Below are 27,780 nucleotides of genomic sequence, written 5' to 3'. Positions count from 1 at the left end.
CCTGGCTGTGACTCACACTCTAAAGAAAAAAAAAAAAAAAGGTTTCAAAGAAAGTGTAACTAATAGATCTCACTTTACAGGAAGTGTTTAGGAAGGCTGTGCAAGCCACATACAGAGAAGTGTGACTAGGGCAGCATAAACCAAGTGATTTTGACTCCTAAATGTGATAGAATAGAGATGTGAGACTGCAGAGGCATGATCTATACACAAAAACTGCTTTATTAAGCTAAAGATGTTTTGTTGCCTATAGTGGCCAACCTGAAAGAAAAGCGGACTTAGACGTTTTACGGTTTGGCTATTTTGACCTTAAATTTGAAAGTCACTTTGAATTCTCACTTTAGTAAGTAACCCTGTCAAACTCCCAGGAACCCAGAAATTGATCAGACCAACGTTTATAAAACCTGCAGTTTTGGCTACAAAGTACAATACAAATTTGAAACATCTAGTTTTGGCAAAAGACTTAATCTGCAAATGCTGAACTTGAAGGCTGAACTTGATGGACTCAAGTCTCTTTTCAGCTATGTAATGTCAGGGTATTTATATCGGCAGACATTTTGTGCTATGATAGAAATTAAAGTGTATATTGCCTGAATCATTCTGAACAGAGCAGACTCCACTTTGTTATCTTCAAGCTAACAAAAGACACAAGATTTCTATCCCTTCTATAAAACTAACCACTTTGCCAGAAGCTAAGGAATGCTTAGTATATACAAACCAAATTGATAAGAAATGAGAATGGGGGATGGACAGACTGTCTAAATGCTAATGGAATATAATCAATTCTAAACCCAGACATTTGTGACAGAGAAGATTAAATAATTTAATTTTACTTTCGATATTGTATAACATCCCATTGTAAGAGAAAGGTGATACTTAGTTTACGAACTGTCATATTAGAAATTATAGCAGAATTGCCAGACACAGTCTGAAGAAAGCCCAAAGAAACTCTTTGAACTGACAGAAAACTTAAATTATAAATAACCATAAAGATAAGGTAAATGACGTCAAAATAGCCACCAGGAAAAGTTTACTCTTTCCTGGATAGGAATGTTTAGTGGGACGAGACTGCCCTCTATAGACCAAATACTTAAATTGCTATCTGGAAGGTAACCACACCTCCAGTTTTCTATTGGTCTATCACCTAGTGATTTTTCCCTTTAAAAGTTAAGACAAAGGGAAGAGAGAGAGGCGAGGAATGCAAAAGAAGCAGAGGTGAGCAGTTGGGGGGCAATGCAGAGAAATCCATGACAGATATCCACTCCAGGGCACTCAGAATTTCTTACACACCATCACACATCAATTCAGTTCCTGAGACTACCTACTAATCTCATGAAAATATCTACTCAACTGGTAATTATACTGGTCTCATTTAATTAATCTAAATTAATTAACATTTTCTAATAGCATGATATATGACTGGATAAATCACGATCAGATTTCGATATTTAGAAATCTTAGTTACTAAAGAATATATAGTTATAATATTCTATTCTGCAGATAGAAAGGAATTATATATATATATATATATATATATATATATATATATATATATTAATGTGACGTATCACATGTTAGCATATCATGATATTTATCCAGGTGTATTGATTTGCTCTAAAATAAGCTAAAATATCTGTTTAGGCAAGTTAAAATTCTGCTTATAGAACATGGTAGATTACTCTTATTGAATATACAACATACTGGGTAGTGTTTGCACTCAATTACTCGGTGGTGCTGGTATTTAAGAGGTATCCCTCTACTATAACCTCCAAAATTGTGAAAACCAAAATATAAATAAATAAAATACCGCACTCTCAATATAGTATCCAAAAATGAAAAAGGTAGAAGTAATATAGTAATGCCAAAAAAATAATTTAATAAGATATATATGCAATCAAAAATTGATATCTATTCATACAAAAAAAGTTTGATGATCTCAACCAAAATTTGAAAATTCATCTGTTTGCTGCTCCAACCATTATACAAAACATTGTGTACTAGTATTCAGTCCTACGAAATGTATCAAATTAGAAATTACTTGAATGGAGCAGAACCTGCCTCAGAATACATGTATATACCCATGTGCCTTTGCTAATCCAGAATATATCTCAAAATTCATATATATACACAATCACAGCTCTGCATAAAGGACAGACTATACAATCAATCCTTTGAAATTCATAGGGTTAAAGTAACAAGCATATAGCAGAACCTGCCTCTAAATTCATATATGTACACATTTAAGAATCATTTTTCAGATGAAGTTTCACTTCAAAGAGGGAAAACAAAATAGGTCTATTTCAAATGCTTGAAGAGTTTGTGAGCCACACAGTGGTCCCTTGCATGCAGGAAATCCATGAGTTCTTCAGTACATTCCTCCTCTGTATGGGAGCGTGAGTTAACCCGGGACTCGCACAAATCCGTCTTCTCCTTTACACATTTCTCGGTCTGCTCACAGAGCTCCCTCACTGTCGTTAAAGGATCCACTAGATCTTCCTCTTCTTCCTCCTCTGGCTCCCCTGCAAGGACTTTCTCCATCTCTAGCACCATGTCTGCAGCTCTGCAAGAAGGACAAGAAAGGGTCACTGGGCGGAAACACGTGTCTAGTGACGTGTTTCCGCCCAGTGACCCTTTCTTGTCCTTCTTGCAGAGCTGCAGACATGGTGCTAGAGATGGAGAAAGTCCTTGCAGGGGAGCCAGAGGAGGAAGAAGCTGAAGAGGAAGAAGAGGAAGATCTAGTGGATCCTTTAACGACAGTGAGGGAGCTCTGTGAGCAGACCGAGAAATGTGTAAAGGCGAAGGAGAAGACGGATTTGTGCGAGTCCCGGGTTAACTCACGCTCCCATACAGAGGAGGAATGTACTGAAGAACTCATGGATTTCCTGCATGCAAGGGACCACTGTGTGGCTCACAAACTCTTCAAGCATTTGAAATAGACCTATTTTGTTTTCCCTCTTTGAAGTGAAACTTCATCTGAAAAATGATTCTTAAATGTGTACATATATGAATTTAGAGGCAGGTTCTGCTATATGCTTGTTACTTTAACCCTATGAATTTCAAAGGATTGATTGTATAGTCTGTCCTTTATGCAGAGCTGTGATTGTGTATATATATGAATTTTGAGATATATTCTGGATTAGCAAAGGCACATGGGTATATACATGTATTCTGAGGCAGGTTCTGCTCCATTCAAGTAATTTCTAATTTGATACATTTCGTAGGACTGAATACTAGTACACAATGTTTTGTATAATGGTTGGAGCAGCAAACAGATGAATTTTCAAATTTTGGTTGAGATCATCAAACTTTTTTTGTATGAATAGATATCAATTTTTGATTGCATATATATCTTATTAAATTATTTTTTTGGCATTACTATATTACTTCTACCTTTTTCATTTTTGGATACTATATTGAGAGTGCGGTATTTTATTTATTTATATTTTGGATTACTCTTATTGGATGGTTCCAGTAAATGACTAATGAGCTGGTTTAAATGTTATTTTATTTAAAATTACATGAGAATAGATCTTAATTATCTAGGAGGTCTATCCAGCATTGAAAGGGTTATTCTAACTGTTAGCTACAGTTTTATGGCCTTAAGCTGCAAGCTCTGTGTGTGTAAGTTTCACTTTCGTTTCTCTGTGAAGCCCATCATAAATCATTGTCAACCATTGGAAAATGTATTGCCATTTGTATTGCATACTCATGTTATACTGAATATTAATTGATTATTATCGCGCATGTTACATATTTAAATTGTCACAATAAATTGTATCTATTTTTATAACAAATTGTGATTTTATTTATTTGGAATACATTTCACTTACACGATAACGATCGTTGGGATCTGAGAATTGAAATAGTGGGCAATTCTCAACTGTTTACTATTATCCCATAAATATCCCCACAGTAACTATGTAATGTAAAATGCACAAAAGATTTCACAAAGTCCAGGAGCCATGCAGACCTCATGTGGAACCAAAACCATAAAAGGACTGGATAATTATTAAACTGCATTACCTAATGGCAAAGACAGGATGCAAGCCACAGACATTTGTAGGTCTTTTTTTTTTTTTTTTTTTTCTTTTTTACACTTCGTTAGCTTGCTACCGAAATGTGTGAAACAACTAGGAGATTTGCTCTATGCAATATATTTTCTTTTTTGTCTATGTGCAGGGCTTGGCCGACAAATTACTCTATTTTCTGTCTTCTCTCAATAGGTTTAGCAGGCCAATTAATCTATTTTTGACTTTTTCCCCCCCTCAATAGGTTCTGCTTCGTAGAACTTTGAGCTTTAGAAATTGCAAAAATAGCTTCACAAAAAACAGGAATTAAATTGCCCTCCATTTCTTTAGATGAAAACTAGTATTTACAAAACCTTTGTAATGCATATATACAGATAATGGGAAGTGGTCTGAAAACTTATTGGGTATATTTTTACATTCATTGTTGGAGGTGATGTCTTCTCCCTAGGAGTTTACATTCCCAAACCATCATATACTTTTTGATCTATTTAATACATTTTTCTGACATTCTTAACTTTAAATAATTTTTTTACTATATGGGGTCACTGGCTCTTTGGGCACAACTTTAAATGGACACTATAGTCACCAGAACAACTACAGCTAGTGATAACTTCACTGGCCACTCCTCAGATGGCTGTTAGGGATCCTTCCTGGGTCATAGCTGCCTAAAATGCATCCAAACATTCAGTATCTCCTCTCTCTGCACGCAGACACTGAACTTTCCTCAGAGATTCGTTGATTCAATTCATCTCTATGAGGAGATGCCGATTGGCCAGGGGTGTGTTTGAATTGTGCTGGCTCTGCTCATGATCTGCCTCTGTCAGTCTCAGCCAATCATATGGGGAAGCATTGTGATTGGTTCAGGCTACCACTTCTGATGATGTCAGCAGGCAGTGGGCAGATCTAAAGGAAACAGGCACAAAATAAGCAGCTGCAGACTTTAATACAAGTAAGATTTACTATATTTAGGGAGGCGTGAGGGGTCCGGGGGAGGGGGGGGGGGGGGGCTACATGGTGGTTTTACATGTTTGTGCTCCTGACCCTATAGTGCTCCTTTAAAAATACTGTATCAAAAAACAGTAAATAAGATGACCAAGTTGAGATAAGTTGCCACAGCTGACCAAAGCAGTAGTAACATTGCTACCTTAGAAACAGCAAACCCAGGTTTCAATCCTAGTTAGACCACCTTATTAGCTATATATATATATATATATATATATATATATATATATATATATATATATATATATATATATATATATATATATACCCCCTATCTGAAATCCATATAGCCAGGGCCGGCATGTCCTATAGGTTGATTATGCAGCCGCTTAGAGCGCTGCTTACGAGGGGGCGGCAGCAGCAGCCTTACTGCTGTTTAGGCCGCCACTCTATGTGGGACTAATCATGTATATTGTGTGCCGCAGGTTGATTGCACCGGGCGCTAGCCAGCACTTGCATAGCTGCAGACTATGCCTGGTGCAATCAACCTCTGCCCCCGCATCACATCATGCCAGCAGCGCACGGGCACATATTACAATCGCTCCCGCCCCTTCCCCTGTACTCTGGGTCAAGTGGGCGGTCAAGTGGGCGGGAGGATAGCGAGGGTGGGACTGAAAGAGACTCAAGCCAGCCAGATGCAGTCCAGAAGCCTGTCACCCACAAAGAGACAATGTGAAATTAAAGAGGGGGACTTAATAGTGTGTGTGTGTGTTTTTTTTGTTGTTTTTTTTTTTAAGAGTGTGTTAGACTGTTTCAGTCAGTATGTGTGTGTCTGCTTGAGTTAATGTGTATATCTGCTCTGATGAGTGTGTGTGCATGTCTGTGACAATACTTTGGTATCTGACCATCGCCCGATATCATTGCTCCCTGTATTGTCAAAAATCTTGGGAAAATGCGTCCACACGCAGCTATGTGAATATTATCAACAATCAAATTATCTGACCTCTGATCAATCAAGCTTTCGTTCAAATCACTCAACTTCGACTGCCCTCTTAAACGTTTGCAATGACATCCAAATTGTAACAAGGAGACTTAACTGGAGCTATTTTCCTTTATTTTGCCAAGGCCTGACACAGTAGACCATGGCATTCTTTTGCAAAAACTCAAACAGGCAATGTTAATCGTCCGCTAACCTGGTTTCGATCGTATGTTGCAGACCGATTGCAATATGTGGCCATTTCTGATAGAGTTTCCTTCCCTCTTCCAGTCACGTGTGGTGTGCCCCAAGACTCCATACTCTGCCACCTGCTATTCACACTATTTATAAATGATCTGCCTAACGTCTGCAAATCCTCAACTGTACACAAGTACAGTATATTCGGGGCAAGTACAAACCATTATCTGGAAATCTATTCATAAACAGGGCTATACATAGGACACGAGGTCACACATTTAGGCTTGAAGAAAGGAGACTTCATCTAAGGCAAAGGAAAGGATTTTTTTTACAGTAAAAGCAATAAGGATATGGAATTCTCTGCCTGAAGAGGTGGTTTTATCAGAGTCCATGCAGATGTTTAAACAGCAATTGGATAAATACTTGCAAAAATATAACATACAGGGATATAATTTCTAATTAGTGGGGTAATAGCTGCTTGATCCAAGGAGACATCTGACTGCTATTTTGGGGTCAAGAAGGAAGTTTTTCCTAGTTTGTTGCAAAATTGGAAGTGCTTCAGACTAGGGTTTTTTTGCCTTCTTTTGGATCAACAGCAAAAACATATGTGAGGAAGGCTGAATTTGATGGACGCAAGTCTCTTTTCAGCTATGTAACTATGTATGCAGACAACACTAATCTACGCTAGTAAACCCAAGCTAACGCAGCTTGAGGCTGTACTCCAAAACCAATTCACAGAGGTAGAAAAGTGGATAGCAGTTAATAAACGCTTCCTAAATACAGACAAAACTGTTACAATGATCTTTGTAACGGTACCTAAATTATGTAAACCACAAAATCAACAACTGTGTATCAGAACAAATTCAAATAGCACACTGACAGCAGTCTGCTCTTTTAAATATCTAGGTATGTTGCTAGACTCCAATCTATCCTTTGGCCTTCACATTGAAAAAAAATCTCTTTACTCTCTTGGGTAAAAACCTTACCCAAAACTAGGTGCCCTGTACAGAAACAAATCCTGCCTAAGCCCTACAGTAAGGAAACAGTTCAACAAATGCTAATGTCGGTCATTGATTATGGGGATATAGTGTATGCACCTGCCCCACAAACCCACCTTAATAAACTTAATACGTTATATAATCTGTCTGCCGCTTTGTACTACAGTGTAATTACTTCACCCACCACTGTGACATGCTGAAAGAGCTAAACTGACTATCGCTGGAATCCCGACGCACTCTTCATCTTTCCAGCCTTGTGCATAAGAACATTTTTGGGAAGCTCCCACCCTACCTGAGTAGAATGCTCTCCCCAGCTGTTCCCACCTCCTATAACCTCCGATCCAGTTCTAGCACGATATTTAGCATACAGCAATACAAAAATAAAGTGGCTCGATCCTTTTTTTCCTGCACAGCACTGCAATTATGGAATAACTTCAGGGACACAGTCAAATCTTCATTCAATCTAAAATCTTTTAAGAGATCTATGGCAAAATACCTTAGCACATAACACACCTGTCATGGTTGAATATATTGTATTTTTGTAATATTGCACCCTATTGTAATTTTGTGGACCCAGGACATACCTTAAAACAAGAGAAATCTCAATGTATCCATCCTGGTTAAATATATTTTAGAAATAAATAAATGTCTGCTTGTGTCAGTGTGTGTGTGTGTGTGTGTGTGTGTATGTATCAATGATTGCATTTGGACAGAAGGGTCAATTTTAAGAAAATAAATAATACTTTTAAAGGAAGACTATATTGTGAGGAATATATACATGTATTCCCAATACTATAGTGTCCCTGGCCCTACATAGATTCAAGCCTGGAGCTAATTGGGAGGCAATTTGGGAGGAAATCCTTGCACCGGCCCAATCCTAATTGGGAGGAAATCCTTGCACCGGCCCTGCATATAGCTTGGAAACTAATCTCATTTGAGCAGGTCCTTCTATCCTTTCTATAGTTTTAAAGCATTGTGGAATATTTTGGAACTATATAAATTCCAATTATAAATAATCCAACTGGCCTCTGTGGGGAGCTAGCGTGCCTCCATTGGACATGATGAATCAGGACAGTACTTGGTATTGCAAGAAGGAAGAGAGGAGCCGCACTCAATTCCAATGGACACCAGGTGCACTGGAGCAGAACCGGCAAACCCACAACACTCAGGCAAACAGAAGAATGGTCTCCTGGCACTCCAGGTGTTCAAACCAAACAGATTTATTGGGTCAAAAATATTCTTTGGACCCAATAAATCTGCCCTTAGTACTTGGTTTTTGACCACGTGCAAGTTAAAGCAGGTATAACGGGGCCCAGGATATTCTGCTACATAATCCATTTTTACGAGGGAGACTTGGATCTTGATTCCTCATGAAGAAATGGACATCACATATAGGACAAAGAGGCAAAGACAGGTAGATAAACGGCATTTCCTGGTTAAATACTTTGTTGTTATTATTCGTATTTAGAGTGAATATACAAATATTATGAATATAAAAACTTGCCCCAAATCAGAAATAGCCTAAAAGCTGCTCTTCCAAAGCACACAGCACATAAGGCTCTGCTGGACTGTCCCTTTCCTTGTGTTTGTACAGCCTATCCCCAAACCGGTTCTAAGCTTGCTGCTGTCTGTATGCTTGCTTTGTCTTTGAATATTTGATTCATGGTGTCACTGAACACCAAGTGAAAGCAGAGCCTGTTCTTTAAAGTGGTTACTGTAAAGGACAGGCTCTGCTTTTACTTATGCCAGGAGACCATCTACTAGTTATTAAAAGGATAGTAGTACCCAGTAGCCATAGGGTTAACATCTTCTATAAAAGCCACCTACCTTGGCATCCCCTCTCTGCTGAATTCCATGGTAGGTTGTAGAAAACTGGGTCACTATTGCTGGACTCCTTTTATGTAGATAGGAAACACATAAAATATACCAAGTAGCTAATGTTTCTGTAAATTGGAGCCATAGTTACAATATTAGGATGGTATAGATCAGGGGTAGGCAACCTTTTAGCAGCGCTGTGCCGATATAGGATTGTGACGTTGCGTGGCGATCCTATTTTTTTTAAATTGAGGTGTGTATGCTGCCGTATTCTGCTTGTGTTATTTATACTGAATTTGCTTTGTATCGTTGTATTTGTGCGTATATGAGCTATTATATTGTATATGTTCATTAGAAGTTTATGGTATCTTGTATGATACATATGAATGTGGGCTGTGTATGAGGGCTGCTTATGGAATTGTGTGTGGATGGATAGATCACATTGTGTGTTTGGTAGTGTGTGGGGGCTGCTTATATTATTTGTATGAGGGGAGGGTTATTCTGCATTTCTGTGTAAATCTAGCAGTGTGGGTGGCTTCCCTGGGTTCCAGTGGGGACCATGCCGGCCAGGTATAGCTCAAGTATAGGAGCTGCAACAGCAACTGCAGGCTGCTCTGCTACAGTGTGGATTCCTATTTACAAGTTCCATATGTGCTGCAATGCATAAATTGAGGACTGCTCTTCACCACCTCTTCGTATTAACAGATATCTGAAGTTTTACTGGGACTCCTGATAGGACAGAGCCTGTTTGGCTCTAGCAGCCTTGAGTGCCGTGCAAAGACACCTCGAGTGCCGTGCATGGCACTAGTGCCGTAGGTTGCCTACCCCTGGTATAGATAATTGCCCTTTCACCTACTTTACTCTTCCTGTTCTGTGTTTGGATTGACTCATCTCTGTGCAGGGACTGCAACCATTTTCATCAGCAAAAAAAAAAAATAAAAAAAAATAAATAAAGTCGCGGCATTCTGCAGTCTGAACATTTGTCCATTCGCAGGACGAAATGCACCGAAACCGTCTCTGTATCTGTATGAATGACGAAATTTTGGAGTGCGCCATACATGATTTGTTTAAACTTCATACCAGACTTATACTCCCTAAACAAAGATTTTTTAAAAGGATATTTCATCTCACTTTGGCTTAAAGGGGATCAAACCCAGCAATAGCAATGTTTCATGCAGGGCCTCTTTGGGTATATAGGTCAACAATTTATGTTCCAACAAAACAGTCTATCGAATAGGTCAAGCAAAAATTAACTGTAGATACCATTACAGTTACCAAACGTATGAACTTACTTCACATCCCAGTAGACCTGTTTATAAGGGAACCACATTTATAAATGATCTCAATGAAGTGGTCTGGGTGCAGTGGTCCTGTCATTTTAAGCCTGCAGTGTAAAACATTGTAGTGGTTTTAGAACGTTTTCATTGCAGGGTTTAAATCCCCCCCCCCCAAAAAAAAAAAAAAAAACACCTTTAGAGGTGCTACCGCTGCACTGCCAGAGTATATAAATATTAAAAAAAAGTCTGTCACATGACGAGTGTGCATTATGTCCCCAAATGCTTCTCTAGAGGAGCACTGGATTGGACCAGTGACTAGGAAGCCGTACCGCCTGGATGACTTTGCAGGAGGTACATAGGTGAGCAGTGCCGAGGGATTCTCTGTGCTGGGAAAAGGTGAGTAAAAAGCTTGAAACTCTGCACATAGAGAGATATCTGCAATTTAGTGTCAGATGCTTTTACCGCCATCCTGGCACATGTGACTTAGGCATGCCTGGAACACTGTTCCAGGATACCTAATGTTACTGTACGAAAATTACGTCTACAGTCAGCACACTAGTGACCCAAGTAATCAACTTCCATTGTTGCAGACAGAGCTGGGGTAAGCTTGTATATTCCTTCCCTTATACACTCCCTCCCGACTTCTGATGCTCCTTCTTTGGTTTTTCTCTCACCAATTCGCACCCTCTGTCCACCCCACACTATCTACTAAACCAGCTCAGTGTGTGAGCATGTGCTCTGAGACTGGAAATTGCTCTATAAGAAGCATTTGATTGGACCTTGGAGAAGGGAGCAGTTACATATAACAGGGCTTGGATGGCAACAATGAGATCCTCACCCTGGTGGATTTCAGGTTTTAACCTATTTATAAGATCTAAAAATGGGCAGTGGGGCAAATTACTCAAGGCATTCTAAAAAAAAAAAAAAAAAAAAATGACCAAGTTACCAAGTTTTTAATTGCCACTAGGTAAGGGCTTTCTGGCAATGCATTTCTGCTAATGTGATAACGTGATTACATACCAAGGGCCTGATTAATATGATGCACCTGACAAATATTGAATTTATGGACCCATTATAGCTTGTGCATACTAGCTCCTGGCACTCATCTTTCAGACCAGGGTTCAGACTGTAAACCAACACTAAGGACTAGCTCCAGACACGCTCTGACTAGAAAGATATACGAAGGATGCCGCAATTTGGCCAGAAGCCTATGAGAATATCTATTTTTTTCCTTAGGGTGCTTTTTATAACAGAATGTTACTAAATAGAAATGTGAGCTGCCCTCCCCAGCTGGTCATGGGTTACCAATATTTACAGCCAGTATCTTATCCATAGGATTAAAGAGATGCAGAAAAACAACTAAACTGGTTCACAATGGACAAAATGAAAACCACAATTCTAGAATTCCGTAAGTAAAATGAGACAAGTAGAAAAACCCATCCACAGGTGAATGTAAAAGGAATCAATCTTGAAACACTGTATATTGACTGTGACTTTTATATACAAACCAATCACCATCTAAAAGTCTGTATGGGTCGTGCTCTTATCCCGTAATTCTTAAAGGGCTACTTAAACCAAAACCGTTCTAATAAACCGAAGATTTAAGGTTGGAGCAACCCTTGGTGACACACCCCAGGTCATGGTGCTTGTAGTAAACCTTTCATTTACACTCCCCGATTATTTCCAGACATGGTTGGTTGGCAATGTTGCCATGTACAACGCAGAGGTGATCTCTGCTGTTTTAGTAAACCCCGTAAATACTTTAATAGCATTAGCCAGGGTGAAAGAATGAGGGACAGTCACACAGATAATTCAATTTTCATACATTACATTTTGCACAGTTGTAATGATAATACCCAAAAGCTTAAGAGGTATTGGTTATTTTATTTCCTCTTCCATCCTCTATTCTCCGTGATTGAGGGTCAGTGTCTCTCCTCTAAGCAGGGCATATCAGGCTGCTGTCAGTGTTCCACACAGTTATACAGACTCCGAGCACAACAACAGTTCATACAGGATGGAGGAGAATTAACCAGCTATACCAGTGGTTCCCAACCCAGTCCTCAAGTACTCCCCAACAGTCCAGAATTTAGGGATTACCCTGTTGTGTCCAAGGTGTTAATATATTTAAAAAAAAAAAAAAAAAAAAAACACGTAATCCCTAAATCCTGGAATGTTAGGGGGTACTTGAGGACTGTGTTGGGAACCACTGGGCTATACAAACCCGCAATCGTTTACATTAAAGGGGAAATGGCCAGTAAAAGTCTGAAGAGCATCATACCGGTATATTAATATACACCACAACAGGGCACAAAATTGCTACTATTTTGTAGAAACTTAGCCCTGGTGAGAGGAAAAAAAAAAAGGATTTTAATCTCTGGAGGGTATACTATGCTCTGCAGTGGAAAGTAATCTAAAGCCAGACTAGTAGCCTAGCATCACATAGCACCTGCACTACAACGTAACACTAGAACGACTCACAGCTTGGTAAAAAAAAAAAAAAAAAAAAAAGTGTATTTCTACATTTGGCTCTGCTGTCTATGGTTTAATTAGCTGCTTCTAACCATCTTAATTATCACCAGACATGCAGCTGAGCTCCCATTCACATACAACACAAATAAATAGCGTCCAAGAATGTGGTGACCAGGCCTCAACTCTCGGCACTAATGCCCTATTAATTATAAAGCTGCTAAATAAGTAAGCCAATCTCTAGTGGAAAGTAACCCCGGTGATCGGAGGAGGATTTATCCTGAATTAAGATAGGACGTTCTCCTGAAAAGAGGGGTATTATTGCCTTCTTGGTATTTTTTAACGTGACCTGTGGTATCGGATTGAGCAAAGTGGTAAGTGAGAGAGACAGAGAACTGGAAACATGAGTAAAAGATGATATCATTAAGTGCTCGGGGGTGGGGGAATCAAAACCAAAAATGTAATCTACTGAGAGCATGGCCAGACAGCCATTTCAATCCAAAAGTAATAATGCAGTATGTACCTTTCCTTAACAATACATAAATGGCAGTTTCAGGTAATGCTTCATCCCATAATCCTAACAAAGAAACAATCTGCATAGAATGTCAAGCTGTCCCAAGGCAGCTCCTGGAATTACCTATACATATGTTTTTTTATTAAAACAAAAACACAGAAAAATTTTATAGTTAAAGTTTAGTTACACATTAAAATTTGTCATAACTATCAAAGTGCAATGACAAACATGATGCAGTATTACTTAATGGCACTGCCAACGTCATGCACACTTTGTGCTTGTTGAGATAAAGTTACCTTAGTAAGGGTACATATTGGTACACTAACATTCCATTCACATGAAGGGACATTTAGACAGCCATCTTGGGGGGGGTGGGGGAGAGAGAGAGACAGAGAGACAGAGAGACAGAGAGAGACAGAGAGACAGAGAGAGAGAGAGAGAGAGAGAGAGAGAGAGAGAGACAGAGAGAGAGAGACAGAGAGAGAGAGAGAGACAGAGACAGAGACAGAGACAGAGACAGAGAGAGAGAGAGACAGACAGACAGACTTGCTGGAGATTTTGAAGGCTTATGTATTACGCATATATGTTCCAGAAGCTTTTTTTAATTCTGTTTTTAGATGCAAAAAAAAAAAAAGTTAGGTCACATTTGATGAAAGCTTTTTGAAATTCTTTAAATATATGTAGTAATTTATTTTACACATTATGCATCTAATTTATATTAATGCTTGATTAACAAAGTTTCAATTCTCAATTCTCTTAATGCAACCAATTTTATATTCCCTCTGATTCAGACTCAAAATTAATAATACCACGACATAAGAGAGTGTACTGTAAGAAAGCATGGCTCAACTTTTCACCCATTAAAAGGTTAGCCAATGCCCATGGCCACCTCTGTTTTTAGAAGTAGTCATGGCTGTAGGAGTCAGTATGTGTAATGTCTCAGCTTAAATCGCTGTATGCACAGAGATATTTGCACTAGTGTACTGGCTAGTTACACCCGCCCGCCATAAGTTATTTTGGCAAGCAGGAACTTTGTTCTGGACTAACAAATGTAAATTCTGTGCAAAATTTAGGTCTGTTGTCAGCACATTGGTGATAGACATGGTCACCTTGACCCTTGCAAGCTTTCCACCTGCAAGAGGAAGTGTGCTCTTCCCTCCCACGTCCCAAATTGGGTTTGTTTTTTATGTTTCTTTAAATGCCTATGGCAAGTGCATTTGCATGGCACTTAAGGCTGCCAAACCCAAACAGGCTGAGGAGCTGGCCTGACAGAGGTCTTAGTATGACTACTTCAGGTATCTGCTAGCACCCAATTGTAGCAGGTGGTGAGGAACAGCACTCAATTCACTTGTGGAAGCGCTGGAAGGAAGTGATCTCAGATTACTTCCTCCCAGTACTTGTGAAGGCAAAACTGTGCAGGGGCAGATCAGCTTCCTGAAGTACCAGTTCTTTCCCTATACCTGGCAGACTGGTTTCCAATGGACCCCAGGGAAACCATCTTACTTCTAAATGGTAAGCAAAAAAGGACGGCTAAAAATTACAGCATTGTCAAGGTGTGTTGCAGTGTTTCTCTAGCAGTGTGATTGTGTGTGAGTGGCAGTGAGTAACTGTGCCCTGACAGTATGCATTGAAGGGGTAGCAATGAAATACCACAAACTGCTCATACACATTATACGCAGTCCACATATGAATAAATACAACCTTACAAAGCGGACCCACACCGAAAACACTCTCTCTAAGATCTATATAGGACAGGTACACCAAAGAACTACAAAGCCCTAAGCACAGTCCAGCTAAAAGGTTGCCAACCCCCGTCCCATTTAATGCATTCACTAACATGTTGAGAAAAGAAACTACGTTATACAAGAAAATGAGGGAATAAAAAGAAAACAAAAGGGGGAGGTGGGGATGGGAGCGATGCAAACCAACTTTACTACCTTTTTTTAAAGCAATTTCTTTATCTGCTGCGAACCAGCTGAAGCCTAATGTTGTATCACCAATTAGCAGCAAAAGCTGACCCCCACAGAACTTCCTGCAACATCTCTATCTGCAGAAAACTGCTACAAAGGACAAAAGCCAACAGACAGACAAAACAGGAGCAGCTATAGCACTGCCTATCCCTCGTTTCCTATGTTTAATCAAGTCTGTAAATGAACGAGGAAGGTTCTCAAGACAACTCCCTGCATGGTACATTTTAACTGGACTCTTGGCATCCTTTACTGAACCTGCATTCCTAGTTATGCTGCCCAACTCATGTCTTCTCAGTCTTATGGAGAGCACCCAAAAAAAAAAAAAAAAAAAAAAAAAGAACCCATTGCACTGCAACCCCAAGTTACAGATCTGTTCCTATACATCCATGTATAGCTTCTTTGGAAGTTTGTTAAAAACGATCATGACTTTATAAAAGTACTGTTGCCATTTGTTCATAGCTTAATTTTATTACCTTGTATGCCTTGCCACCTTTCCAAACCAAACCACAAACACCCTTCGTATAGCCAACGAGACACTATAGTGCACAAAACAAGTTTAGCTTACTGAAGCAGCTTTGGTGTATAGATCATGCCCCGGCAGTCTCACTGCTCAATTCTCTTAAAGGGAAACTCCTCCCACCCCCCCAATCCCCGGTTACTGAAGGGGTGAAAACGCTCAACGCTGTCTCCTCCTCCGCGACGCTCCTCCCTGTTCTTCCGTCGGCCGGTGGGCGAGACTGATCCCGCCCACCGGCCGAGGAGACCTAATGCGGCATTACATCTCCCCATAGGAAAGCATTGAAAACGAATTTCAATGCTTTCCTATGGGGATTTGAGCGACGCTGGAGGTCCTCACACAGCGTGAGGACGTCCAGCGACGCTCTAGCACAGGTTTCCTGTGCTATAGAGCAGGAAGTTCTAATAGACAGCCACTAGAGGTGGAGTTAACCCTGCAAGGTAATTATTGCAGTTTATAAAAAAACTACAATAATTACACTTGCAGGGTTAGGAGTAGTGAATTGGCACCCAGACCACTCCAATGAGCAGAAGTGGTCTGGGTGCCTGGAGTGTCCCTTTAAGAGTTTGACTTGCACAACCGTGTCCCTTTAAGTTGTGCCACGCTTCTAATGGATCTAGGTTAGTGAGAATTATGCTTGGACTATCCATACTGTCAAATATCCCACAAATCTTACATGTGCTCAAACACCGTTGTGTTACAACTACGTGTTTGTTTCTTTTGCATTTTCTCATTGATAAAAATACATTTTAAAATCCACCGCCCACTTTCCCAAAAAAGTAATTTTACATGGCAGATAAACTTACTGTATTATTCTGCTCCTTATTAACAGAGCTTCTAACAATGTTCTCATATTACTATTTCCTTTCAGGATGTTTATGAACTCAGCACGGTTAGGGCTGATTAAAAGTCCTCCAAAGTGGAATTCACATACCCAGCATGAGGTCCGTTAATAAATCAGTGTGGCTCTTTTTGGATTCTAGCCATAGCATTGATTTCACAATCCAGGGGAATTTCACACGCTGTCTGGGGCGCTTTCATAGCCTTAGATCAAGGTATATCTAGAACTACAGCTTCTACAATCTACTTTTTGGGTGCCATTGTCCTAATGTTGTGGATGTCAAGATGTGCACAGGTCATCTAGGCTTTTTTTTGTTTTGGGACACAAATCATCCATACATATTCATGGGCAATACAATAACACTGCCCTGAAGTTTGTGGAATTCAAATAATTTTTACAACAGATTAACATTATATAATTTGTTTTATTGAGTAAATCAATATGCAACATCTGCCGAGAGGTGGCTGTTAGTACCACAGGTAAAATGTTAATCCGTTGTAAAAAATTTACTAATATATATATATATATATATATATATATAACATAAAATATGTAATTCAATAGCACACAAGGTTTTCAATAAATAGTACAATACGTAAACTAGATCAAAAACATCCATTAGAAAAAGTTAAACAAATCTTCCTGGGCCTTACTGGTGTGACATATTGCAGTCTGGACCAAAAGATCAGAAATGACTGAGTGCTACACATTTGTCCCCTATATATGGAATGGTGAAGGTTTTGGGGAGGGGGAGGGTTGTGCTTATGGATAGTAAGTCATTTCATAACCTCCTCTGTGTTTCAGGCAACTGGTCATATTGGAGAGTCTAGAAGTGACCATCTTTAAATCGTTTTAGTGTAAGCCTGGTGCAACTTGTGGACCAAATGGTCCGAGAGACCATGGAAGGTCTCACACAGCCAGGAGATAGAAGGAGCTGGTTCTGCATTATGCTTTGGAGATTTTGTTAGCTTTATTGAGCTAACCCCTGCAGTTTAGGGCTAGTTCATAGGCAGAGAGCATCAGCCGACCACTCTCAGATGATGAGTTGTACTACAGAGGAGTCCAGCTGACCCTAGATAAGTTTTCATATAAAACACTGTAGAGTCTTGCAGCATATGAATTCTACATACTGCAGCTCTTTCCATAAGCTTCTCATCCACATGAAGAGGCAATGTGTCCAGGAAGTCACTGTATCACTATGTGCACACTTTTTATCTTTTATTTTTTCCACACACATGTCATGGGTGTTGATCTACTTAATTTCTTTCTTAAAGGGACCTATAGTCACCTGAACAACTTAAGCTTAATGAAGCAGTTTTGGTGTATAGAACATGCCCCTGCAGCCTCACTGCTCAATCCTCTGCCATTTAGGAGTTAAATCCCTTTGTTTATGAACCCTAGTCACACCTCCCTGCATGTGACTTGCACAGCCTTCCATAAACACTTCCTGTAAAGAGAGCCCTGTTTAGGCTTTCTTTATTGCAAGTTCTGCTTAATTAAGATTTTCTTACCCCCTGCTATGTTAATAGCTTGCTAGACCCTGCAAGAGCCTCCTGTATGTGATTATAGTTCAATTTAGAGATTGAGATACAATTATTTAAGGTAAATTACATCTGTTTGAAAGTGAAACCAGTTTTTTTTTCCATGCAGGCTCTGTCAATCATAGCCAGGGGAGGTGTGGCTAAGGCTGCATAAACAGAAAAAGTGATTTAACTCCTAAATGACAGTGAATTGAGCAGTGAAATTGCAGGGGAATGATCTATACACTAAAACTGCTTTATTTAGCTAAAGTAATTTAGGTAACTATAGTGTTCCTTTAAGTTAAGATGTTCCCTATTAATTTCACATAAGCATAGACTTGGTTTTCAAAGAAAATAAAATAGGACTTATACCTATATAAGCATTGATCTTCAAATGTACGGAGTACACGGTCCTGCAACTCATCAGTCACTTTGCAGACCAGCAGCTACAGTGCTGCATAGGAAGAAGACAAAGGGATATTTTTTTTTATTAAACTTGTGCATCAGGATAGGTGTGCTAGTTAACCAGCAACAATTAACATTACAGGCATACAGTTGCCTACCCTGACAGCTGTCAGTATCCAGATCCAATGCTGCACATTTCGCAGGCAATTTGGAAGTCTACATTCCATAAACAGATGCAGATTTCACACACAGATCTGTCAGTTATGACTTAAAGAATGAATACAGTTTATTTTCTCTCTTTTTTTAATATGGTGAAATGTAGGTCGTTTTTTTTGGATAGTGTCTGGCAGAGAATGGTTTACCAAGATTGGACAGAAAGCCTAATATTAGGGAATTAGGTTGAAAGAAAAGCCAAAATAAACTGTTTCTTTGGGAGCTCTGTTATCAAGACACCTACAGCTCCGAAGTAAACATTCAACTCATCTACACACAAAAAAAAGAAAGGGAAGAAGCTGCACCATAAATAAGTCTGTAAAATGTAACACAAACAGTAGATTTGGCAAATACATAGATGTAAGTGTATTGTGATTCCAATTATACACCATCTTAACCCGCTCCTCAACTGTTTGGCAATGAAGAAGTTAATAAGAAGCCCCTCACTCTAATCAGGCTCCTGTAAAATTAGGCTCATAGAACCTGGATCCTGCAGCGAAGACTTGGTCACACGGGTTTTTATAAAAACAATTTAATTGTGACGATAGATTAAAGGAAACACACATTAAGTCATCTTGAAATCTACAACATATGACTTTTCACCCACATTAAAAATATAAAGATTTAGCTATGAAACAGGATATGGTACTAAGTTTATGGGAACAAAAGATAACCTACTCATCTGGGTGAATTATAGCTGGTACACCTTAGGAGTGAATGTTGCATTGATGATTAATTGTTATTTTACTCATTAAGCATCCCCATTCATGCAGATATCACACATGTGATGTATATGGTCTTTGCAAATATACAGGAGACTATGTCCAGCAGTTTCAAGAGGCAGAACATGCACATCCTTCATACTATAATCTAAATTACAGATTGCCAGTCCCACAATTAAAAAATAAATAAAGCCTTTTCCTTTTCTGGAGTCCAAAGGGATTGGATAATACAAGTTAAGATGCCTCTAACCTATATATTTTTCTGCAATAAGTATTTGTGGGGCACAAGTCAAAAGTCATGACCATGGGTTCAAGTAGCAACAAATTCACTGACAGAATGACAGGCACAGAGTCCGGCAGAGTGCGGGCCGGCGCCAGCGATCTACAAACCTTTCATTATTACAGTTTGTTTTAACTACTTATAGTGGATAGCACACTAGCATTTTACATCACAGGACCGTTCTGGTTTCCACTGGAAAGCCATTCTAGGTCTCTACTACCCTTTCTATTCTACAGTTTGCTTTTGCCAATTCAGATGTCTGATACAGTTTTTCCCTTCAGCCTCCTGAACTCCACCTTTACACTGTATTCCCAGCTGGTATTGAAGCAATAGAAAAAAAATATGATGTACAAAACTTGTTGCTTGGAGCACCTGAAATGGCTTGTGATACAGGTCTCTTTGCACTTGGCAAAGTTAAACACGCAAACTACATGGGCAGCGAGATCTCTCCTCTGCCAGGGTCACAGGAGCAGAACATCCATATCCCATTCAATCTCCCGACCCTGGTTAACCGAGGCAGAACAGATTAACACCACTCGTCCATTTAACCCTCTGCCCATCTCAGGCTTAAATGCTGCTGAACTGGAAATCTGCTCAATTTGCTAATGAAAAGCAAAAAAAAAAAGCAAATCCCTGATCCCTCCAAGGGTAATTAACGCAGAAACAGGAAGTTTACCAGGAAATGAAGGGGAAAGGAAAGCCAAGCATTTGCCTCGCGTTCAGAAAACATCTTGAACGGTTGCTTGGTATATTAAAACAAAGCAGGCAGCATACCCATCTCTATGAACACTTCTCATGAGTAGGGTTCAAATAGACTTGCAAAAACCCACAGGCTCAGAGGAAACATTCTGCAAACTTCACTGTGGTTTTCACAGTATTAATGCACTCAACAAAAACACATGGGTATAATACATACAGTCATGATCACCGCACCATGCTGGCATACTTTGCAAACACTCAACAGACCGGTATCTCCTCAGCTGTTCCAGAACTACATTTCCCAAGAAGCTCTGCACAACTCATCTATTCCAGAACTAAACCTCTCATAATGCTCAGTCTTGCTCCTTACATTTTTGAGAACTACACCTTCCATGAGGCTTTGCCTTGCTACCCTGTTACAGGACTAAACCACCCATGATGTTTTGGCTAGATCAGCTTCTCGGGAACCATACAATCCTTTACATACAGCTGGTAAAGTATTGTGGAAATTAAAAAGCATTTTGTGAAAGTGAAGGCCACAGCATAAAATTGCCATCACACAGAAGCACATCATTTAATATTTAGAAACTGTACATATCATTAATGTGTAAAGAATGAGAGCAGGTGTAGCTAAAACGTAGCTTGTTGTGGAACCACATTTCCCATGATGCTCTGTCAATGCCATGTTGTGTTAGATGGCTTTGTAGTATTATAACACCATGGGACCCTGTCCGATTTTCACCTTTTGACTCAAAGCATCATGGGCCAGGGCCACTCCTGACACAAAGATGCTCAGTTTAGTCCCAAGGACACGTAATGTGACTTTATAGAAATACCTGTAAAGATTTATCCTTTCATTAAAAGATATTCCATGCAATGCAAGTGCTCCAGTCTGCACTAACTGCCATAAAAAGACGGCAATTCTGCCAGATGAATGTGTTGAATGCCCTCGAGACCTATAAATGGTTTTATTTCAGGCATCAGATAAAAGCATCACTAGCTCTGGAAATGTGGAGTAAGTGTACCTGGGTCCAAAATGCATATTACAACTAAATTCACAAAGACAAGCCAGGGACTACACACAAGTAACGGTGTTTGTATATTCTTTTTAATTCTGTTTAATTTACAGTGGGGGAGGGGGAATAATCACAAAAAAGAAATAAAACAAACAAATAAAAAAAAACCCCACAAACAAACAAAACAACAAACAAATGCAAAAATGCAAGTTTATGGATGTGAACCCAAACTAAAGGGCACTGATCTGCCTCAAAAGGCTTACAGTCTAATTTACATACATTTATGTTAGCAGAATAGAGCAAGTTTAAATCAAATATTTTTTCATTGTTTTGCTCTGAAGAAAACACAAATAAAGTACAATGTAACAACGGATCCCTTGTAGACAGTGTACTGACCTTGTTAAATTTATACACACTCCTGTACCCACCTTGGAGAGCTGCCGCCTTAGGCTGAATCTCTGGACCATCGTGACCCCAGCACTCTCCTTTTCACACAATGAATTTCCCCAGCGAGTAGGTAGGGAGTAGCCCAGCCAGGGAGTGGGTAAAACTCAGGGCATTTAGCGGGCACAGCTGTGCAGGTAGATGGATCCGTGGTAGTGAGTGTTCGTATTGAAACAGAGGAGAAGTTACCAGCAGCTCATTGTTCCTCTATTAGACAGATAGTGAGCAAGAAAGAGGCTGAGAGAGAGAGTGAGACAGGAGGGAGGGGCAGCATCCTAAGACTCTGCTCTGTGCACTTCCTGTGAGTCAGCTGTGATAGGGCCAGACAGATGGACCCTAGAGACCCCCCTTCATACTATATTCCCCCCCCCCCTACCCATTGCCTTCCACCTGACCCGGCTCTTCTGTCAACATGAAGCCTGCTAGTGAGTATGCACAGTCTGCCCCTCAACAGGGCAAGGAGGTAACTGGGGAGCATCACCTTTGATTTCTTTCTATTAAATAAATCAAGGCAGGCGGTAAATGAAATACACTTTAAGCTGGTATTCTTCTTGAAATATATGTTCATATCGTCATGTCTCTGGTCCACTGTAGAATTCTCGGAACTCAAAGTATATACGGATATTAATCTCTTTTTTGGCAGATAATTCACCCTGGCATATTATGGGTTAATGCTTTCTCACGCTCAGTAAAGCTAAGGTAGATGTGTTCTTTACAATCATAGAGATCTTATTAGATTATGTCAGATGAAGGTCTGCACTTTTAACCCATTCAAAACTACTATTCAACGCCCCCCTCTGCTGCCTCTTTTCGAAAAAAAACTGTTCTCTGACACAGACAATGTACACTCTGTGTAATCACTGGGACACAGAGACGCACCTCTCCCTATTTGAGGCTCCTGTAAAGGCTGAGAGCCAGGCGCCCCCACTAACAGATTGCACTAACCCGGGACCAGCACAGGAGCACTCACTCACCTAGAGCACTGACCCAGCTTGCCACAGCTAGTATCTGAACCATGCACATAGGAAGTTGGCACTGGATCCAATCTCCAGTACCCACTGTCATGTGAGGCACCGCAGAGGCTGGCATTAAACTTCAGCAGGGCACTGACTGGCAACTGACCTAGGCTAGGCACTGGCAGGCAAATAACCCAGGCAAGGCACCGGCAGGCAAATAACCCAGGCAAGGCACCAACTAGCATATCACACTGGCTAAGCACAAGGTATATAGATAACAGCTTCTCTTGTTCAGGGTTCTGGGGTGCAAATTTGTTGACTGAAATTTAACCCTTTGTGTCAGAGGAGCGCAAAGTGCACTGCACAAAAATAGAGGAACACTAAATGACATGGCCAGGCTTCAATCTGCAGCTGGCAGCTCTACTGAAGCTTAGTACAGGGTGAAACAATAGGAGTAGGGGTAAAATGAACTATTCTCATAATATGGATGCAGCAAGTGGAGACATCACGATGTCAAACAGCATCACAATTTAAAATGACATCACAGCACACAGTAAAACACAGAGTAGCACAACGAAGGAACATAACTACAGGGTACTGCAGAACACATCAACACAATTCTACCATCAAAACACTACAAGGCAGAGAAATACACGTCACAATACCAGAAACATAATAGTAAAACCAATTTAACACAAAAGGGCATCACAAAACTACAGGCCATTTTAAGACAGTTAAAAAACAATACCGTCCCAACAAAACCACATTCCAGCAAAGCACAATGTTTATTCAGATGTGTAACCCTTAGGACACTTTAGGGTGTACTTCAGCACCAGGTTAAAACCATATTTGAATATGATAAAGAAAGTGGATATTAAGGGCACTTGGACTGACCAATCTGCCAACGCAAAGACTCAGAGTTGTTTTGCGAGTCTGTAGAGGCAAGTCTTTTTTTTTTATCCCTTTCACCAATATTGTGAGGAGTTCCATAACTATATAAATACATGGGATCCTCTGGAGATTTCAATTTCCTGTTAACGGACAGATCGTAGGTGTTCTAACTGTCACTGATCTGATATAGAAAACACAGCAAAACAAATTCCCAAGTATGCAGAGTCCAGCATTTTAACCAAAGGTGACCAGGATCTTCTCTTTTCTCATATACTAATCAGCCATTCTAAAGATTGAATCAAAGCATTTTACACGAAAATTAAAAAAATATATATACATAATAGCAAGAACACTACAACACAAAATGGTAAAAATCAAATGTCCGTTTTCATGCGTCTTAAAATCAACCCTACTGTAGATTAATACTGACAATGATCCCTCTTTCCCAAGTTACTTTTTTTTGCCAAATAAGTTCCACATTTTCATGAGACTGGATCAAATCTGGACTCATAACCTGATCTAGTTCATTTGTTCTTTGTCCCTCTACATGTCTGCTAAATTAGTGGCTTATGGCTTCCCTTGGGAGGTCTTGACCCCTTGCATCTTGCCCAGACCATGGTCAATGTAAAGCTAAATGAAGATTGATCACAAACTTGTTTTTCCTATGAATGTTAAGTTAGGCTTGCTAGATTTGATCACCTGTCTGTCTCTATATGCTCTTAATGAATGATGACCATAATGGACACTAATTACAGAGTAGCAGTCACTACAAATTAACGTCAATCCATCGGACAAAGTTTGGTTTAAACTTAGAATATGTGTTAAATAGATAATGAAGGTAGACATTCTGCAATGGGATTTAAACAATTTGTTCCCAAAATATGGTTTTACTCTGTAGCCTTTATTCAAGATTTGAAAGGCATGGCACATATAGATAGTGATTCTGCTAACTGATATCAAATTGGCTTATCTTGGAGTGTAAGGGTGTGTTTTTGTTTAAAAAGGAAGACACACCAATGAACTTGCTTAGGTAAAAAATACATCGTAGGCAACAAGGTCAATGACAAAATGTCAAATAATTGGCTCTCAGACAACCTTCTTTGCAGTTCGATAACCTTAGACACTACTGGGACGAATGGGAAACAAAGATTAAAAGAGAATATAGGTTTTGATTGCTCATATAAAGAAATATATTTGGAAAATTGTTTGACAAATTTTTTTTATTTTTTTTTTTTAAATATATGTTTTTCTATTACACGATTATCTGACCTAGGTATTGGTTGTGTCATGTTATGTATACTAGAATTAGTTATAGTCAATAGAATTTATGTTGGGGAAAAAAAAAGGCTGTGGATGAATGCACTCCCTTTCCCCCCTTTTTTTTTTCTACTTCCTATAACTCCCCCTCCCAATTTTAATTTTTTTTTGTTTTAATTATTAACATTGTGATTTAATTGCATAGTTCATTCATACCAATATGTTATAAGAATTAAAATATATTTAATACTTTCATAAATTGATTTACATATGGACTGGATACATTGATATTTACTCTATGTATAACATGGTATTTTCTTTTTCGTTAAAGTTATTGTTGTAAAAATATATTTGAAAAAAAAAAAAAAAAGAAAGGTCAAATAAGAGATCAAAATACAATACTTACAATCTGAGCCACACAACTGGCTTACTACAACTCCCAGGAAGCTTAGTCAGATTACAACTGCATTGGTATGGGGGCCATACAAGAGACCTTCACCATAATCTGTCACTAAATAGCTTATTCTGGCCTCTAAAAGGCACACATGCCACGTAATGTGCTGCAGTTTAAAATCACTTGGCAATGATTGGGTTAATGCTTTCTGATTGGAGGTGTTTAAACCTTGTATGCACACAGTGCCAGAGGTAATAAACACCAAGTCTAGCGAATGAACGATCGACTCCTGATTTCTCTGTACGTGATGGGAAGGGTTAAGTGTGGAGCAGTTGGAGCATTGGGAGAGGCTGCACATTAATTAAAGCTCATTGTTCTGGCTAAGCCAGGGGATTCAGCAGCAGAGATTCCTGCAGAGATAATGAAAAATTAACCCCAGCACCGAGGTGTACAAAAACACAATGTGCAGACCAGGCAGTGACTAGAAATCCACATGGTTATTCAAATACAGAGTCAGTGTGCAAGGAGGAAAAAGAAAAGTTACTGTAATAAGGCCTGATCCTGAGCCATCAGCCTGACGAAATACTTTACATTCTAAATCAGAAAGGTTTCAAACAGGGCATTTAAAGAGTTATCAGCTGCTACTGCAAAGGTCATCAGTGTCATAGAGCAGGCATTGGCACACTAAAAGGCAAAAATTAAGATTTTATGATCTTCGTGAGTGCACTTTAAAAATGGGTTTCACTCCTGTTTGGTTGGTCAGTGGGCATGAGGTTACTCACACATGGAATCCATGGGGGTGACATACAAGTACACAGACTTCCCTTAACATTACAAATATGAAAACCAAGGACATACTTGAAAATGAGAGAAATCGCTACGTATCCTTCCAGGTAAAATATTTTATAAATAAATCCCTCCTGCCAACATTTCACATGATTTTTGCAAGCTCCATTCTGAGATTAAAGGTAACTATTTATACAGGGGCAGAGATTTCTACCTTTCAGCGTAATTTGTTTAGCAGAACTCAAGCGCACACTTCATTATCACCTCTCATTAAAGAGATCCTATAGTGCCAGGAAAACAAACCAGTTTTCCTGGCACTATATGATTAATAGGTCCCCCTCCCCCCTCCCTCAGCGCTGATGGGGTTAAAACCCCTTCAGCCACTTGCCTTAATCCAGCACCAGGCTCCCTCGGCGCTGGTAACCTCTCCTCCCCCGCCGACGTCAGCTCCAGAACAGAGCCGAATGAGCATGCCAGGCCAGAGGGCACGCACGTTCAAACCAGTCCAAAGGAAAGCATTAGCCAATTACTCAATGCTTTCCTACGTGGATCTTTTTGGAAGCTGGACTCCGTGAGGATGTCCAGTGTCAAATAAGCGCGATTTACTCCGTGTAAATCGCGGAAGCTCCTCTAGTGGCAGTCAGGGAGATAGCCACTAGAGGCTGGATTAACCCTGCAGTGTAAACATAGTTACTCTGAAACTGCTGTGTTTTCTCAGCTGCACGGTTAAAACTAGGGTGACCTGGCACCCAGACAACTTCATTGAGCTGAAGTGGTCTGGGTGCCTAGAGAGGTCCTTTAAAGACATACGGTCATAAAGCATTAGCACAACATGCAATGTGACTCCTGTTAATGTATACATACCATATACATATATGGTTGCTAGGATAGGGGCTGCCAGGAATTAGGTTCATTGGCTTTGTGGCATGCTTATGCAATATATGATCATATACTATAACGAAACCCCCATTAAGTTGGGATTTATAATATCTATCTATATTATTCTATATAATATATTCCTTGGAGTGCAAATATCTGTATATACAGAGATAGAAAGAAATAGGAGTGTACTGGCGCTATTTTTGGATGGGTGGATAATTGTTGTATAACACCGCAAAATAGCTGCTATAACACCAAAAACTTATCTTAAGGTGAAGTATAAAAGGGTGACGGTGAAGCGCTAATATATACAATGCGGAATATATAGCAATACCTCTACCTTGGAATATTTTATACAGTTGTCCTAATGGAGGTATGCTGTACACTTTCAGGAGCTAACGATTATAGCTCACTGTAATCGCCTGTAGGGTCTGTAAAGGCGACCCTATCCCTTCTTGGCAGTCGTTCCTTTGTTGCTGGTTTCTCTAAATTAAAACACAGACATCTATGGTGCAGTATTGTAGGTTCCAGTGGTGGTGTAAAACAAAATAAAATTTGTACTTACAAACCCAGAGCCTTCCACATCGGCTCTGGTCTGAGGGCGTATGTAGTTCAGGACTACAAACCTTCTTTGTAAAAAAAATAGCAGGAGATGCCACAAGTGGTATGAAAAATATTTAAGAAATTTATTGTATCACATGAATAAAAAAGAATAATAATATAAAATATATCTATACATAAAATACCACTCGTGGGTTTAAAAAGTCCAATATATGAGT

The 27,780-nt window shown here is 39.6% G+C and overlaps 3 protein-coding genes across 5 annotated transcripts in view; 1 reads left to right on the top strand and 2 right to left on the bottom strand.

The window, feature by feature from the left end:
• Positions 1-27,780, bottom strand: part of TMCC1 (transmembrane and coiled-coil domain family 1) — a 118,354-nt gene that overhangs the window by 34,132 nt on the left and 56,442 nt on the right. Inside the window, exon 1 of one of the 3 annotated variants that reach the window (XM_063426306.1) lies at positions 21,823-21,999. The exons of 1 other annotated variant lie outside the window; for it this stretch is intronic. In XM_063426306.1, coding sequence (XP_063282376.1) covers positions 21,823-21,861 — 39 coding nt within the window. In that variant the 5' untranslated portion in view covers positions 21,862-21,999. Of the gene's footprint in view, positions 1-21,790; positions 22,000-27,780 lie in introns of those variants that run through there. One more of the 3 variants, XM_063426309.1, reaches the window with a different exon arrangement.
• LOC134568050 (cytochrome b-c1 complex subunit 6, mitochondrial-like) lies at positions 2,256-2,594 on the bottom strand. The gene has a single exon (XM_063426311.1). The coding sequence runs from the start codon at positions 2,545-2,547 to the stop codon at positions 2,293-2,295; it is 255 nt and encodes an 84-aa protein (XP_063282381.1). The 5' UTR covers positions 2,548-2,594; the 3' UTR covers positions 2,256-2,292.
• Positions 2,604-2,970, top strand: LOC134568049 (cytochrome b-c1 complex subunit 6, mitochondrial-like). Its single transcript, XM_063426310.1, has one exon. It carries the CDS (start codon positions 2,658-2,660, stop codon positions 2,931-2,933), a length of 276 nt encoding a protein of 91 aa, XP_063282380.1. The 5' UTR covers positions 2,604-2,657; the 3' UTR covers positions 2,934-2,970.

Source organism: Pelobates fuscus, chromosome 7 (genome assembly GCF_036172605.1).
Source record: "Pelobates fuscus isolate aPelFus1 chromosome 7, aPelFus1.pri, whole genome shotgun sequence".
Lineage (NCBI taxonomy): Eukaryota > Metazoa > Chordata > Amphibia > Anura > Pelobatidae > Pelobates > Pelobates fuscus.
Note: the sequence above shows the minus strand (reverse complement) of the source record. Positions and strands in the feature narration are given on the sequence as shown.

What these genes read in the sequence shown, in the direction of transcription:
- LOC134568050 (XM_063426311.1), bottom strand. Translation starts at nt 2,547, where the DNA reads ATGGTGCTAGAGATGGAGAAAGTCCTTGCAGGGGAGCCAGAGGAGGAA.
- LOC134568049 (XM_063426310.1), top strand. Translation starts at nt 2,658, where the DNA reads ATGGTGCTAGAGATGGAGAAAGTCCTTGCAGGGGAGCCAGAGGAGGAA.